At 41.1% G+C, this 12,856-nt stretch overlaps 1 protein-coding gene across 2 annotated transcripts in view; it reads left to right on the forward strand.

Moving 5' to 3' along the window:
- Window positions 1-12,856, forward strand: part of CFAP43 (cilia and flagella associated protein 43) — a 53,771-nt gene that overhangs the window by 13,496 nt on the left and 27,419 nt on the right. For both annotated transcript variants that reach the window (XM_083741533.1, XM_083741534.1), the window contains exons 10-18: window positions 976-1,092; window positions 3,125-3,205; window positions 3,718-3,866; window positions 4,514-4,617; window positions 5,771-5,911; window positions 6,916-7,085; window positions 8,521-8,673; window positions 11,085-11,215; window positions 11,903-12,074. In XM_083741533.1, coding sequence (XP_083597659.1) covers window positions 976-1,092; window positions 3,125-3,205; window positions 3,718-3,866; window positions 4,514-4,617; window positions 5,771-5,911; window positions 6,916-7,085; window positions 8,521-8,673; window positions 11,085-11,215; window positions 11,903-12,074 — 1,218 coding nt within the window. The remainder of the gene's footprint in view (window positions 1-975; window positions 1,093-3,124; window positions 3,206-3,717; window positions 3,867-4,513; window positions 4,618-5,770; window positions 5,912-6,915; window positions 7,086-8,520; window positions 8,674-11,084; window positions 11,216-11,902; window positions 12,075-12,856) is intronic.

The raw sequence follows: 12,856 nt of genomic DNA on the forward strand, positions 1-12,856 counted from the left end.
GGCCCCTGGAAGGATGGCAAATCCTCAATGTGATGCTCAGGTTAGCCACTCTGTATCAAAGCCCTGGAAAGATAAGATGGCTTTACCTGGCACTGAGAATATAACATCATGGGCACCCATTGAGACTCTCTGGGCTGAGCATTCCACAACCATATTGGCAGTCCACCACTGAAAAGTCCCTTCCTTTAATAGCCACCCACTACACTTCACCTAGGGACGTGGGTGGCGCTGTGGTCTAAACCATTGAGCCTTTTGGGCTTGCCAATCAGAAGGTCGGTGGTTCAAATCCCCTTGACGGGGTGAGCTCCCATGGCTCGGTCCCAGCTCCTGCCAACCTAGCAGTTCGAAAGCATGCCCAAAAGTGCAAGGTAAACGATGTTTCCGTGCGCTGCTCTGGTTTCGGTGTTTTGTTGCGCCAGAAGCGGCTTAGTCATGCTGGCCACATGACCCGGAAAAACTGTCTGCGGACAAACACCGGGTCCCTCAACCTGTAAAGCGAGATGAGCACTGCAACCCCAGAGTCGTCTGAGACTGGACTTAACAATCAGGGGTCCTTTACCTTTACCTTTTACACTTCACCTGGCAGGAGCACCTGGAGAAGGGCTGTTTAAAAATATCTCAGAGTCTGGGCACTTTACACCTATCTTTCTTCTTCTTAGAAAATAGCTACCAGCATTTCCTCATTGTGCTCTGCCATATTAGCAGTAAATGAGGATCAAAAAAGTAGTCAAATGTCAATGAAATTGCATGTGGTTGTTATAGAAAGCAAGTTGTTAGTGTGACAGCCAGTTTTTCAGTCCTTTATGGAAATGCATAAAATAATTGAATCATATAACCTGGTGTTTGTCAATTTGAGTTCAAATCTACTTCTCAACATCTAAAAAAGAAAATTGAGAAAGATAGGTGCATTTTTCTCAAAGAATTTAGGATATGCTTTTTCTGTCCTCATAATAGATTATCATATCCACTTAACAGGGATCACTCTTTGCTTTTAATCCTAATGATAATGAAGATGTTATCAAGTTAATGGATGCCAGTATAAGCCATTTTGTAGGAGCTGAGTTTCTTGTTCCAGGAAACAAGCACTGTGTGGTAAGGAACTCTTATTTTCCAAATAACAGAAGAGAGAACCAGTGTTTTTTAATGCACTGTCACAACCTTTGCCAGCTTGCAGTCCTCCAGATGTTTTGGACTACAACTTCCATTAGCTGTAGGAGTTGTGCTCCAAAACAGCTAGAGGCCACCCAGTTGGGAAAAGGCTGCACCATCATCTTGTGAAGGCTATTACAATTCAAGATTCCAAATGAGATCCGGAAACCTATTTCCATATTGATTGTTCTACTTTGATGTTTTTATCCTATTCATTTTACAAAGCACTATAAGCAGTTGGATAAGGCAGGCTGTAAATAAAAACTAAATACAGGCAGTGACCGTTTTTGGCTTGTCCAATTGACACACGATCACCAATGCATAGGTCGTTTTGGACCCAGAAGAGGGCAGAATGGGGGTGTAATGGGGCATGGTGGGCTTATGCATGCTCTGCCAAATGTACGTGGGGGCTGGGAACAAGACCCCTGCACAAAAATGGTCACCACCTGTAACAAACAAATACAGTGGAACCTTGGTTGTCGAACTTAATACATTCTGGAAGTCCGTTTGACTCCTGAAACATTCAAAAACCAAGGTGTGGCTTGCAATTGGCGTAGGTGTCCCGGAAACCAATAGCCGCCAGCTGCATCGGATGTTTGGCTTCCGAAAAACGTTCGAAAATGAGAACACTTCTGGGTTTTTAGTATTCGGGAGCTGATTTGTTCGTCAACTAAGCTGTTCGAGAACCAAGGTTCCACTGTAACTAACTGGCATTTTTATTTTGATGTACATAAGCCATGCAGTGGGAGCTGTGCTAATGAGACCTGCTTTAGTCCTTCTGCTAGAGAAGAAAGAGGATGAGGCATTTCACTAGTAAGCCAAACATAGGAGTAGGCAGGGTTGTGCTCTCCAGACCTTGCTGGACTCCAATTCCTGTCGTTGCCAGGCAGTATGGCAAGTGGTCAGGGATGATGGGAGTTGAAGTCCACCAACTCTCTTTATACTGAAACTCTTGGTGCAAAGTTGTTGCATCCCTTTGCAGTGGTAGGTAGTTTAAGCACCATCTTTAGATGTCAGGCCTCTTTAACTATCTCACATGACTCCCTTTTGGAATCGGTGCTTCTGGACTGTCACAGTTTTGTGAGAGGGATTCAAGTGCATACTAGAGGGAACATTAGGTTTGTGCAGTTCAACTAGATTAAAGGGGTCTGCCATCCTAGCACAGCAAATCAAAAGAAACTGGCCTTGTGTGGTTTAGCGAGTAATAGGGAACTGCATTAAAAATGGCGGGACGAATGAATTATCAACAGGAAGCCATATAAACATGCTACAAGCAAATCAGGATGAATGTAAAATGAATGCCCATTGTTGCATAACTGCCCCGTAAACAAAGAAGGAGAAATGCTCACTAAAATGTGGACATAGTGTAGCCACAAGTACGCCCTCAGTCACAAGGTGTGTTAGCTTGAGTGTCAACAGATTGCTAACTTACTTAATTTCTCTAGGAACTCTGTTTTGTTTTGTCTATAATAATGTCCTGGGGGGGAGACCAGATAGATTGGATAGCGCATCTTTGTGTTTAAATTTGGAACTGCTCTAGTAACATAGAAATGGGGTTTAGGATCTGATATTAAAAGCAAATGGGTTGCATGAAGCAAGGATCTGAACCCTCTTTCCTCCTATGGCTTAATACCACCTTGCCCTTCTCACTAAATACTTTCTCCCTCTTCAGAGCCAGAGTAGCATCAGCTTCAGGTTTCAGAGTCCCAGATAGGATCAAAGTGCCTGGAGAGTAGTGCTGATGGGAGATATCCCAGGAGCCCGGTCGGAAGCTCTGAATTTCTCACTCGCAAACTTGCTTTTGCTTTTAAAGTTGGATCCAGCATACAAAATTGCTGCCATTACATCTGTTGGCTCTTAAGTAAACTTGTTCAGTGCAAATAGAGCACACTGGTGTGCATAGCTAGTATGTCAAGTCACCAACCTGATTTATTTTCAGTTGTTGCTTACAGTGTTTTTCCCTCTCATATTGTAGTCTGTAGCAGGATCAGGAGAGGTCCATGTTTGGCAGTTGGAAGATGGTGCTTTTGTCAGCAAGCTATGTCTACATACCTTGGTATGCACAAACAGAATCTGAGTATGTAATTAATGAGACATTTTATCTGTTGTCTTATTCAAGCCAGCAATACATTTGGTCCAGCAGAGAACTAGAGTTTTGAGAGAGACCAATATTATTTTTCCTAGTAAAACAGTCTATCCAATAGAGCTTTTGGTATAGAAAAACCAAGAGTACTCTGATGGTACTTAATGAGAAAAATGAAAAAGAAGATGATATTATATATATGGATTCACTGTTTGCTATTTTACAAAGCATGCTTTTGAACTTCTATGGAATTTTAAAAACATTTCTGAAGCTGTTTCATATGCAAATGTGTCAAGAATAAAACAAGAAGAATTATGTTAACTAAGTATGGCCTAATAATGATCCTTGCATGATTGATAGGATTCTTTTTCGAAACCCCATAAAAGTAACTTGCACTTGAAAAACTAAGAATCCTTGTCATTGCCATAAAATGTTTCTTAAGATCCTGTCACGGTGAAATTCACTGTCATTTGTTCTTTCCATAGGTCACTGCAATGGCCTGTAGCCTTTCATGTTCATGTGTCACAGCGGGAACTAAAAAGGGCCAACTTTACTTTATAGATCTTACTGCCGTTGAAACGCCTAGGGTGGTTCACCGAGTTTCCATTTCTGAGCATCCTATTCAATTTTTGCAGTAAGTATATTGAGAAAGCAGAGCAAAAAAGACTGCCTGGGCTCAGACACAAGCAGGGGGCCCACAGGATACAAAGGGGTCAACAAACCTTTTTTGGAGGGGGCCAGTTCACCTTCCCCCAGACCTAGTGGTGGGATGGACTGCGCACGTGCGATGGAGGCAGCTTCTCTCTCTCTCTCTTTCTCTCTCTCTCTCCCCAGCCCCTCCCCTCCCCCAAACCTAAATCCGGCCCTGGTCGGGCACCAGCAGCCCGTGGAGGGAGTGACAGATGCCACCATCTCCCTGCCATATCAGTTGCCATATTTCAAGACAAAAACAATACTTAATTAAGCATGGCAGACCCCATCCTCTGGAACTCTGCCTATTTAGATCAAGTAGGCACCGTCACTACTATTTCGGGTGCCTGCTAAAAGCTATTGTGTTTATACACACCTACTCAGATGCTTAGAAAATTGGAGTAACTTTAGTCTGTTAACTTATGTATGCTTTAAAGTAGGGTTATATTTTTTTCTTGATTTACTGTTTTATCTTTTGTAAACAGCTTTGAGGGGTTTTTTTAAAACAATCAAGCAATGTATACTTTTAGTGAAATAAATAGTTAATAAATAATTTTTGATGTACTATATTTGTTCCTTTTCCCTCTCAAGCTATGAACAAAGTGGTCAGTTTCTCATAACGTCAACAATAAATGGATATATCTTTATTTTAAATGCTCTGCCCATGGAATCATTTCAAGTCCTTGGATACGTAGGTAATACAGTACGTTCAAAATTCATGGATATTTGTTGCCTGCATATGCTAGCTGCAATATTTCCAAATGGTAATGGATATTATTTCCTGAGCATTTTTAAAGAAGATGATACTCTCCAGAAACTGAAGGTTTTACTTCAAAATAATAGTTTGTCTTAAGGCTGAGAGAGAATATCATCCAGCCTGTGTACTATCCACATTTAAAGGAAATTCAGTGACTCTGGATTTTTGCTAGCACCCTGTGAATATTTGCTTTAGTTTCCTTAAAAATAAGTGTCTGCATAGCTTCTATAGCTACAGAAGAAAATCCGAAAACACTATGGCAGGTAATTGGGGGAGGGGGACTGTTTCCTAAAGGCTCTTTCTGTTCATTGGAATTTTGAGGACCAGCTCAATTTTTTTTAGTGGGTTTATAATAGAACTGATATATATCCACTCATTGTGACCTGGTGTATCTATCATGTTGATTTGTTTTTGGAGTGAGCAAGCCTAACTTTACGCATAACACCCTTGCACAAAGGAGCTGTAATGTGCGTCCTTGAGTTTTTAATAATAAAGTGATGAAAAGAACAGTTATCAGAACTCCTACATTCTTTTATAAGACTGAATGCATTTGTTAGGTCCCCAGTTCAGATCAGGGTCATGGTGCTGGCAAAGAGAGATTTAAACCAGGTTTCTAATTCTGGTTTGTCCACCTTCCAAGCTGCAGTTTGCAATATGCTTAAGTTGTGTAACAAATTACAAGTGATTAAGAGTGCCTTCAATTGGGACTAGGTGTTTATGTGTATATGTGTGATATAAAGTTGACTATCTTCTACTTCCAATGTTGCTGGGAATCAGAAGTAGGAAGTGTGCTGTTGTAGTAAGGTCCTACTTGCAGGTTTCCCATAGGCATCCAATTGACTATGGCAAGAACAGGATGCCTGAATAGATGGGCCTTGCGCCTAATTCAGCAGGGCTTTCCTTATGTTCTTAGGTTTTTCCCTGTAGAGAAATAGTCACAGACAAAGAGGCCCTAATTTCAAAAGCTAGTCTACCTACCTCTTTACTTGGTGTTACCTTCCCAGAGCTCCTAATATATTGTACGCCAATAGAAGGAATATATCATTGTGATTCTCTACCTTGTTTGAAATACTGATTTCTCTTCACTTTAGCAATGACCAGTGAGATTCTTGATATAACTTCAGTCTATGATGTAGAAAAGAATTCAACTGAAGTGATTGTACTCCTTTGTCCACCGGAGATCAAAAGGGCACGAGTGGAGATATTTAATCTTCCTTCAAAGATTGTTCTGGGTAAAAATGAAATACCGTGTGAAGTTCTGCTATAGTTGTGTCCTGTATTAGTCATTTTTAAAAATCACGTATGCTAACTGCAAACCCATTCTCCAGGTGTGGAGCCCTTCCTTGCCAAAATGGACCATCTACACACGGGGGTGGGGGTGGTATTAGCAGACTAATGAGAACCCCAAGGTTCACAACAGTACAAGCATTGTTTGGGGTGGACTCTAAAGAGGGGAGGGAGAACAGGACTTGCAATATTCTGTGATCATGAAATGCTGACTAACTGGAGGCGGGAACAGAAAACTGGAGTTGGGAGGGTGGGAATGGAATGGAATATCCTGGGAAGGGATGTGGCTAAGCAGGAGTACTCTACCACTCTGCACATTTCATTGTGGGTACTTCTAATTCTTTCTCTCTGGGTAGGGTAATCACAGAGAATGAAGGGAATCTAGCATAGTAGAACCAGGAACGAAAAGCAAGAAAATGGAGAAAGCCTTTGCTTCTTATCTCCATAGTGTCTCATTTATAGGGAGAAGTGTGAGGATGCACACTTTGGGCTTGTCTACACTTCCGCTTGTCAGGTGCCAAGAAAACATGGGTCCCAGCTGTTCTCTGTTTGTCCCATGCTTTCTAGGCACGGGTCTGAGTGGTTTAGCTGTTGCCCTGCCATTTTTCCCTAGAAAACCAGCTTTTTAGTGTTAAATCGGAGCAAACATGAATCCAGAGAAAGCCTGATTGATGTATGTTCCAATTCAGCAGTAAATGGGGTTTTCGCAGGGGAAAACAGAAGTGTGGATGAGTCCTTTGTACAGATATTCTAGAGATTCAGGCTATAACTACACATTTGATTGAGATTTAACACTTATCATGTGCTATTTACACATGCTATTTATACAAGATTTAACACTTATCATGTGCTATTTACATTATTATTTTTTAGTGAGAGATAACTACTGACATGGAAGTAACATCTTTCTCTCTTCCACGTCCCACTATGAATCTTTTTTTTTCTGCAGAAAATGATGAGTGTATCAATGAAAGAGGGCAGTTGAAAGAAAGTGTCATTCAGACCCGTGGGTATGAACTGGAATATGCTCTAAGTTCTGTGGTCAAGCGGAAGGACAGCATAGTGTTTGGCTATGCTAGCCAGGCACCTTTCATCTGCAAATACCATCTTACGGCAAAGGTATGATCCTATTGCACAATAAATGAGGTGACCTAAGACGGTCAACCTAGATGTGAAATTTGTTAACTGCATTTCCATTTATTTAAGCTCTTAGAATTCACAGCCTTGGAAGCTCTTAGAATTCACAGCCTAACAATCTGGGTCCTACAGCAGTAGAAAGAGGGCTTAACTCCTATTCCCATTTTCCTTATGGACTCCCCAGTTTCCCAAATCTGACACTTTATCCTAGATAAGTAGCTATGTGTGGCTTTCTACCATCATCTTGCAGGATGCACACTTGTAGTTCACATGAGCCTCATGCTTTGCATCAATAACAATCTCTGTGTCCTTGATGCTGGCCTCAAACCAGTCTGCTGTGCTTTTTTGCTAAAAGAGGACATAGCTGTGTTGTAGGTTGCCTCTTTGATGTAGTTCTACCTTGCTTCAGTGCCAGTGCTTGTTCGATGGTATCGGAGAAGCATTCACAAAGTTCAGGTATGGCTGTTGCAGAAGTGTTGATTTGAGGCCACACTTTCTGCTTTGTGCTATCCATCTCTTTGGCTGGAGATGGATCTTGCTCACCACCAGGGAGTGATCCAAGTTTAATAACATGTCCAAAAAGGAACTAGTTCCAGTTCATGATCTTTCATATACAAAATGAAGTAGTTCCTTCATGTTGATTTCACAGTTCAAGTTCATCCAGTTGGTCCTCAGTAATTTTCCTCAACATTCAGAATGTTGCAAGCTGCTGTGGTGAAGTATAAAATAATCAAGTTGGAAGTAACTTAAGGCTGTACATCAAGGGAGAATGAACTTGAAGATGAACTAGAAATTGTTTGGCGTTCTACACCAAAATGAATTTAATTCTCATTCAGTTCACCTGCAAGTACGGGAAATACTTTCAGGCATAGTTCAGAGATTTCTTTAACTAATTTAGGAAACTTCATTAAATCAATCTATTTAATTCCAAGCACTGATGACATCACTGGCACATGCCAGGGCCTGGCAGTCTCAGTCCCTGATTGGCATTCGCATAGTAGATAGGAGATTCCCTGCCATGCTTCCAAGGCTCTGTTTGCAAAGCCAAGAGCTGTAGTGGGGACTGTTGGGTTGACACTGAGCATCTAGGCAACCTGGTACTCACAAGAACTTCACGGGGCCAGCAAGACTGTAACGTCCTGGAGAGCAGCTCCAGTTTCTGCTTTACATTTAGTACTGGTGAATTGTATGAAATACAGAAGCGACTTGGTTTCTGCCCAAGAGAACTACATGTAGGGTTGGCAGTAAAACCTACTAAAAACAGCAATCCCCATAAAGATTTAACATAGCCCTGTCTTAAGTCTTAAAAATTGTCCATCCTCTTATTTATTTTTGTTTTCTTAGCTATTTTACATGAGGATTCTTGAATACTACCACAATCACATCTGCTATGTAATGTTACCTGTTCGATTCACAGATAACCTGGAAAGACCAGCCAGTCATATTTGCAGAGAAGACGACACCAAGCAAGCAGTTTGGACGGGGTTTCCTGGAATTGTCAGCGCATGGCAAGTGGTTAGCTTCAGCTTCAGAGAGTGGCCTCTTATTTATCCATGATGCTTCAAATCTGGTATTTGTCATATTGTGGCTCCCATTAACCTTTGCTTGTCAGAAGTATTTCATAGGTGCTTAAGCTAACTAATAAAATAATCTATGCAGCTTAATCTTTCATGCACGTATTATTCCAATTTTAACCCCTCCAGTAACACTATTAGTGCTACTAATAGCAGATTGCTGACAAAAGAATATCCATGCATTTTATCTCACTGGTCTCAGTTAAAAATAAAATACCACTTTCCCCCCTTTCATTCAGTGATCTGTTTACAAACGAAGCAGTCTTTATAACAGAACAACATGCTCACATTAAAATTTGTGCATAGTGTTACTGTTTCTTCACATTTCTATTATTTGGGTACAACTTAATTCAGCTTAATGCAGGATTGGGTCTTACCCATGGCATGCAAATCTTTGTGTTTTGGCTCTGGTTCAGGCAGACCAGAACACAAAGGACTGGAGGCAGGTGACATAACCTAAGATAGGAGTTCTGAAGATGGCAGATGGGAGAAAGGAGGATGCATGAGTTCAGCAGCTTCTCCAACGGCACGTTGTACAGACTAAGTCGACTGTTGTCAGAGCTTTATAGGTCCTTATAGGTGGGTGCAGATTGGCCTTTGAGTTCAGCTGATGTTCTTCAAGTTCATCCTGAAGCTATAAGTCATTGTTGAGCTATGGAACTCTGTCATGGTTTTGCTGAAGAACCACCCTGCACTACATTGAACCATGCTTAAGAAACTAGGAGCTAACCATGAGATGGTGTACTTTTTGTCCCAGCTCCTCCCTTGTCATGCATGAATTCCCCAAAACATTTCTGATAACCTTAACCATGACAAGGGGCTATATTTATCAGTTTCAACCTAGTTAATGAGAATCAGGTTCCCTCTTAACCAGCGTTTGCAGACCTCCTTCAAATTCCAGTTAGCATTAAACATGGTGCAGATATAACCCTTAATCAAAATTAAGATTGTCATGGTAAATATGTATAATTTGCAATCTGTTGGAATCAGAGGCCTTTTTTGGTATTATTCTGAAAAACTTGTGTTCAGCTGAGCATTCTGTGAGCCCTCCTTCAAACCTTCTTGTGAAACATGAGAAGTTTTTGGATGGCATGGGTCTCACCAACATGCACAGACATTGAAGATGGGACGGCTGTGCAAAATCCCCTACACAGTGTTAAAACACAGAATAATGCCTGTACAGAGCTAGGATCTTACTTCTTTCCAGGTATGAAAGAGTGAAGTGTTTCCTGCACTTTCAGAGCTTCATCTGCCACAGCCATCAGTGAGAAACTCATGTGCATGTTACGCTCTAAATCATGGCCTTTGTCTCTAAATTAATATTCAGCTTTTCTCATTTAAATGTGAATATAGTGAACCACATACCTATTAAAATGGACATGGCTGCAGAATGTGTTTTAGATGCATTTATTTCTCTGTTGTAATCCTTCCAAAACTCTTTGGTCTGATGGGGTACAGATTACAACAATTAAATAAACTAGTCAAGTACTGACATAATGTTTCCAATCTCTCTTGTTTTAAAAATAAACTTTAATTTTTTTTTAAATGAGAACAAAATGCAAACAACATTAAACATACTGATAAAACCTGGGTGTGGTGGCGGAGGAAAACTAGAATGGATAAGAGGAAGGGGAAGAAAAGGGAAAATAATACCCTACATTAATTCATGTGCTGCATTTTTCATCAGTATCCAAGGCATCGAAAAATTAAAGTAAAGTAAAGGTACCCCTGCCCATACGGGCCAGTCTTGACAGACTCTGGGTTTGTGCGCCCATCTCACTTAAGAGGCCAGGGGCCAGCGCTGTCCGGAGACACTTCCGGGTCACGTGGCCAGCGTGACATCGCTGCTCTGGCGAGCCAGAGCTGCACACGGAAACGCCGTTTACCTTCCCGCTAGTAAGCGGTCCCTATTTATCTACTTGCACCCGAGAGTGCTTTCGAACTGCTAGGTTGGCAGGCGCTGGGACCGAGCAACGGGAGCGCACCCCGCCGCGGGGATTCGAACTGCCGACCTTTCGATCGGCAAGCCCTAGGCGCTGAGCCTTTTACCCACAGCGCCACCCGCGTTGAAAAATTACTTTATCCTAATCTTCTAAAATATATCTTCTCCACAAACTTAATTGGATCATTGGGGGTCTATGTACCGTCTCTGTTGTATTGATGTACTGTATATAAAAAAATTTAAACCAAATAGCATAAAAAACATCTGATTTAGATTCTTTCCTAGTTACTTTTCATTGATATGTGAGATGCTCAGAGAGAGCTGTATCCCAGATTCTACCAGCCCAATCTCTTCACCATAGTTAAGAGAATAAAAGCAGGCTGCGGAATCTCAATGTCCCTCTCTCTAGAAGGAATTCCTTGACTATCAGGTAACAGTGGTATTTTTTCTCTCTTCCTGCTTAAGGAGGTTCTGACTCGTGAATACTGCCATTCGTATCATGGACAGGGAATCAGATCTTTGGCATTCTCACTGGATGGCCAACATATTCTTGTAAATGGCATGCAGGACGGTGCACTTGTTTGTCTGAAATGGAAGTATGTATAAGCTGAAGAATGCCTGTATATGACATAAAACAGCCTTTCAGCAATTCCATTAGGCTATCATTTCCTATTCAACAGAGCAATTTAAATACTTTTATATACTTATATCTCTATTATTTGACCCCAAACAACTAGTTTTATGTCAGCTAAAGAAGGGCAGCTAAGGGTCTCTCCTGCTTTTTTTTGGTAGGTGTGTTTTCTAATGTGTCATTTACAGTATACTGGATTTCCCCCACATTTTTCTGCTTTATTAGGTGTTCTGCAGTGCTTCCCAATGTTACTATATTATTGCTATCTGAGTGGCAGTGGAGGGTGGGACTCTAGCACCATAGCAAAAGAAAACCTGCACAAAACTTGTGAAGTTGGTGGTGTAAAAATTTACAGGATTTTGGGAGGAAGTAGAGCAACATGCAGTGAATGGAAATGGAAACTGCAGGTGCAAACAGTATTGAAAGTGGGAATGCATATAACCATCATGAGCACAAATCACCATGAATTGCAATAAGAAAGATGTCTGGAATGGCTCAAATTTAATTGACATGGGCTACTATCCTGACCATTTATTTTTGAGCAAATAAGCATTGGATTTAGATATAACAATCTTTTGATCAGTCCATTAATTATGGTGGTACAACCTTACCAATTTCCTAGTCGTTTAATTTCTCTCTCTTTTTTTTGCAGGAAACTGGGAGAGCGCAAATCAAAGGAGGCCACTGACTTCGGAGCTTACCTTCTTAGCAACGTACTCAACAACTATATTTTCCAAGGAAATGCACACCTAAAGACCATGCGAGAATGGGCAGTGGCATCAAGTCCCATATATAAGTTATCATTGGATAGCATTTCTTCTCAGGTTTTAAGACTTTTTAAATATACTAGTGTGGTATTTGAAACATAGGTGCTATATAGATCCGTGATGTGCATGTATGGAAGTTGTGGATGAGTTACAGTGCATCCTCGATCTGTTGTTAGAGGATGTATGGAGAAAATGACTGATGAATGCTCTGGATAAAGTGATGTGATTGGTGGAGGTATTGCGTGAAGCTGCCATAAACTAAGCTTAGTAGGAATAAAATACAGAATTGATGAAGATATATATATATACATACACATACATACATACATATATACATATACATATACACACACACACATATATATATATATATATGCATGCAGAAAGGGCATAGGGAACTGGGTATGTTTGTATTCTCTTTCACTAGATTTTAGGACCATCTTCCTGTTCAGCTTATTAGAATGATGAAAACTAGTGAAGACTGGCAGCTCACTGGATGACCCAGACCTGTATTGTCAAGCTATTGGGGAAGACAAAATGAGATAGCCAGGGCTTGACATTCTTGCTCATCCCCCTTGCTATGGTGACAACCATGTTCTGTTGATAGAGATAAGCCTGAAGCTTCCTCCCAATACTGGAGCTACAGAGGAGGGAGCTCAAAACATGAGCAGGTTCTGCAGTATGTTTTAGATCTTCATTTTCCGCATACAAGCAGAAAGCAAAACAAATGGCTACCTTCATACTATGGTTCTAAACTAAAGACGGACAATGGAGAGGCTCATCTCTGAGCCTTCCATGCAGTTATAATGTCTAATGTGCTAGAGGAAATAGAGCCCTGG

Source organism: Podarcis gaigeae, assembly GCF_964106915.1.
Source record: "Podarcis gaigeae genome assembly, chromosome: 5".
NCBI classification, from domain to species: domain Eukaryota; kingdom Metazoa; phylum Chordata; class Lepidosauria; order Squamata; family Lacertidae; genus Podarcis; species Podarcis gaigeae.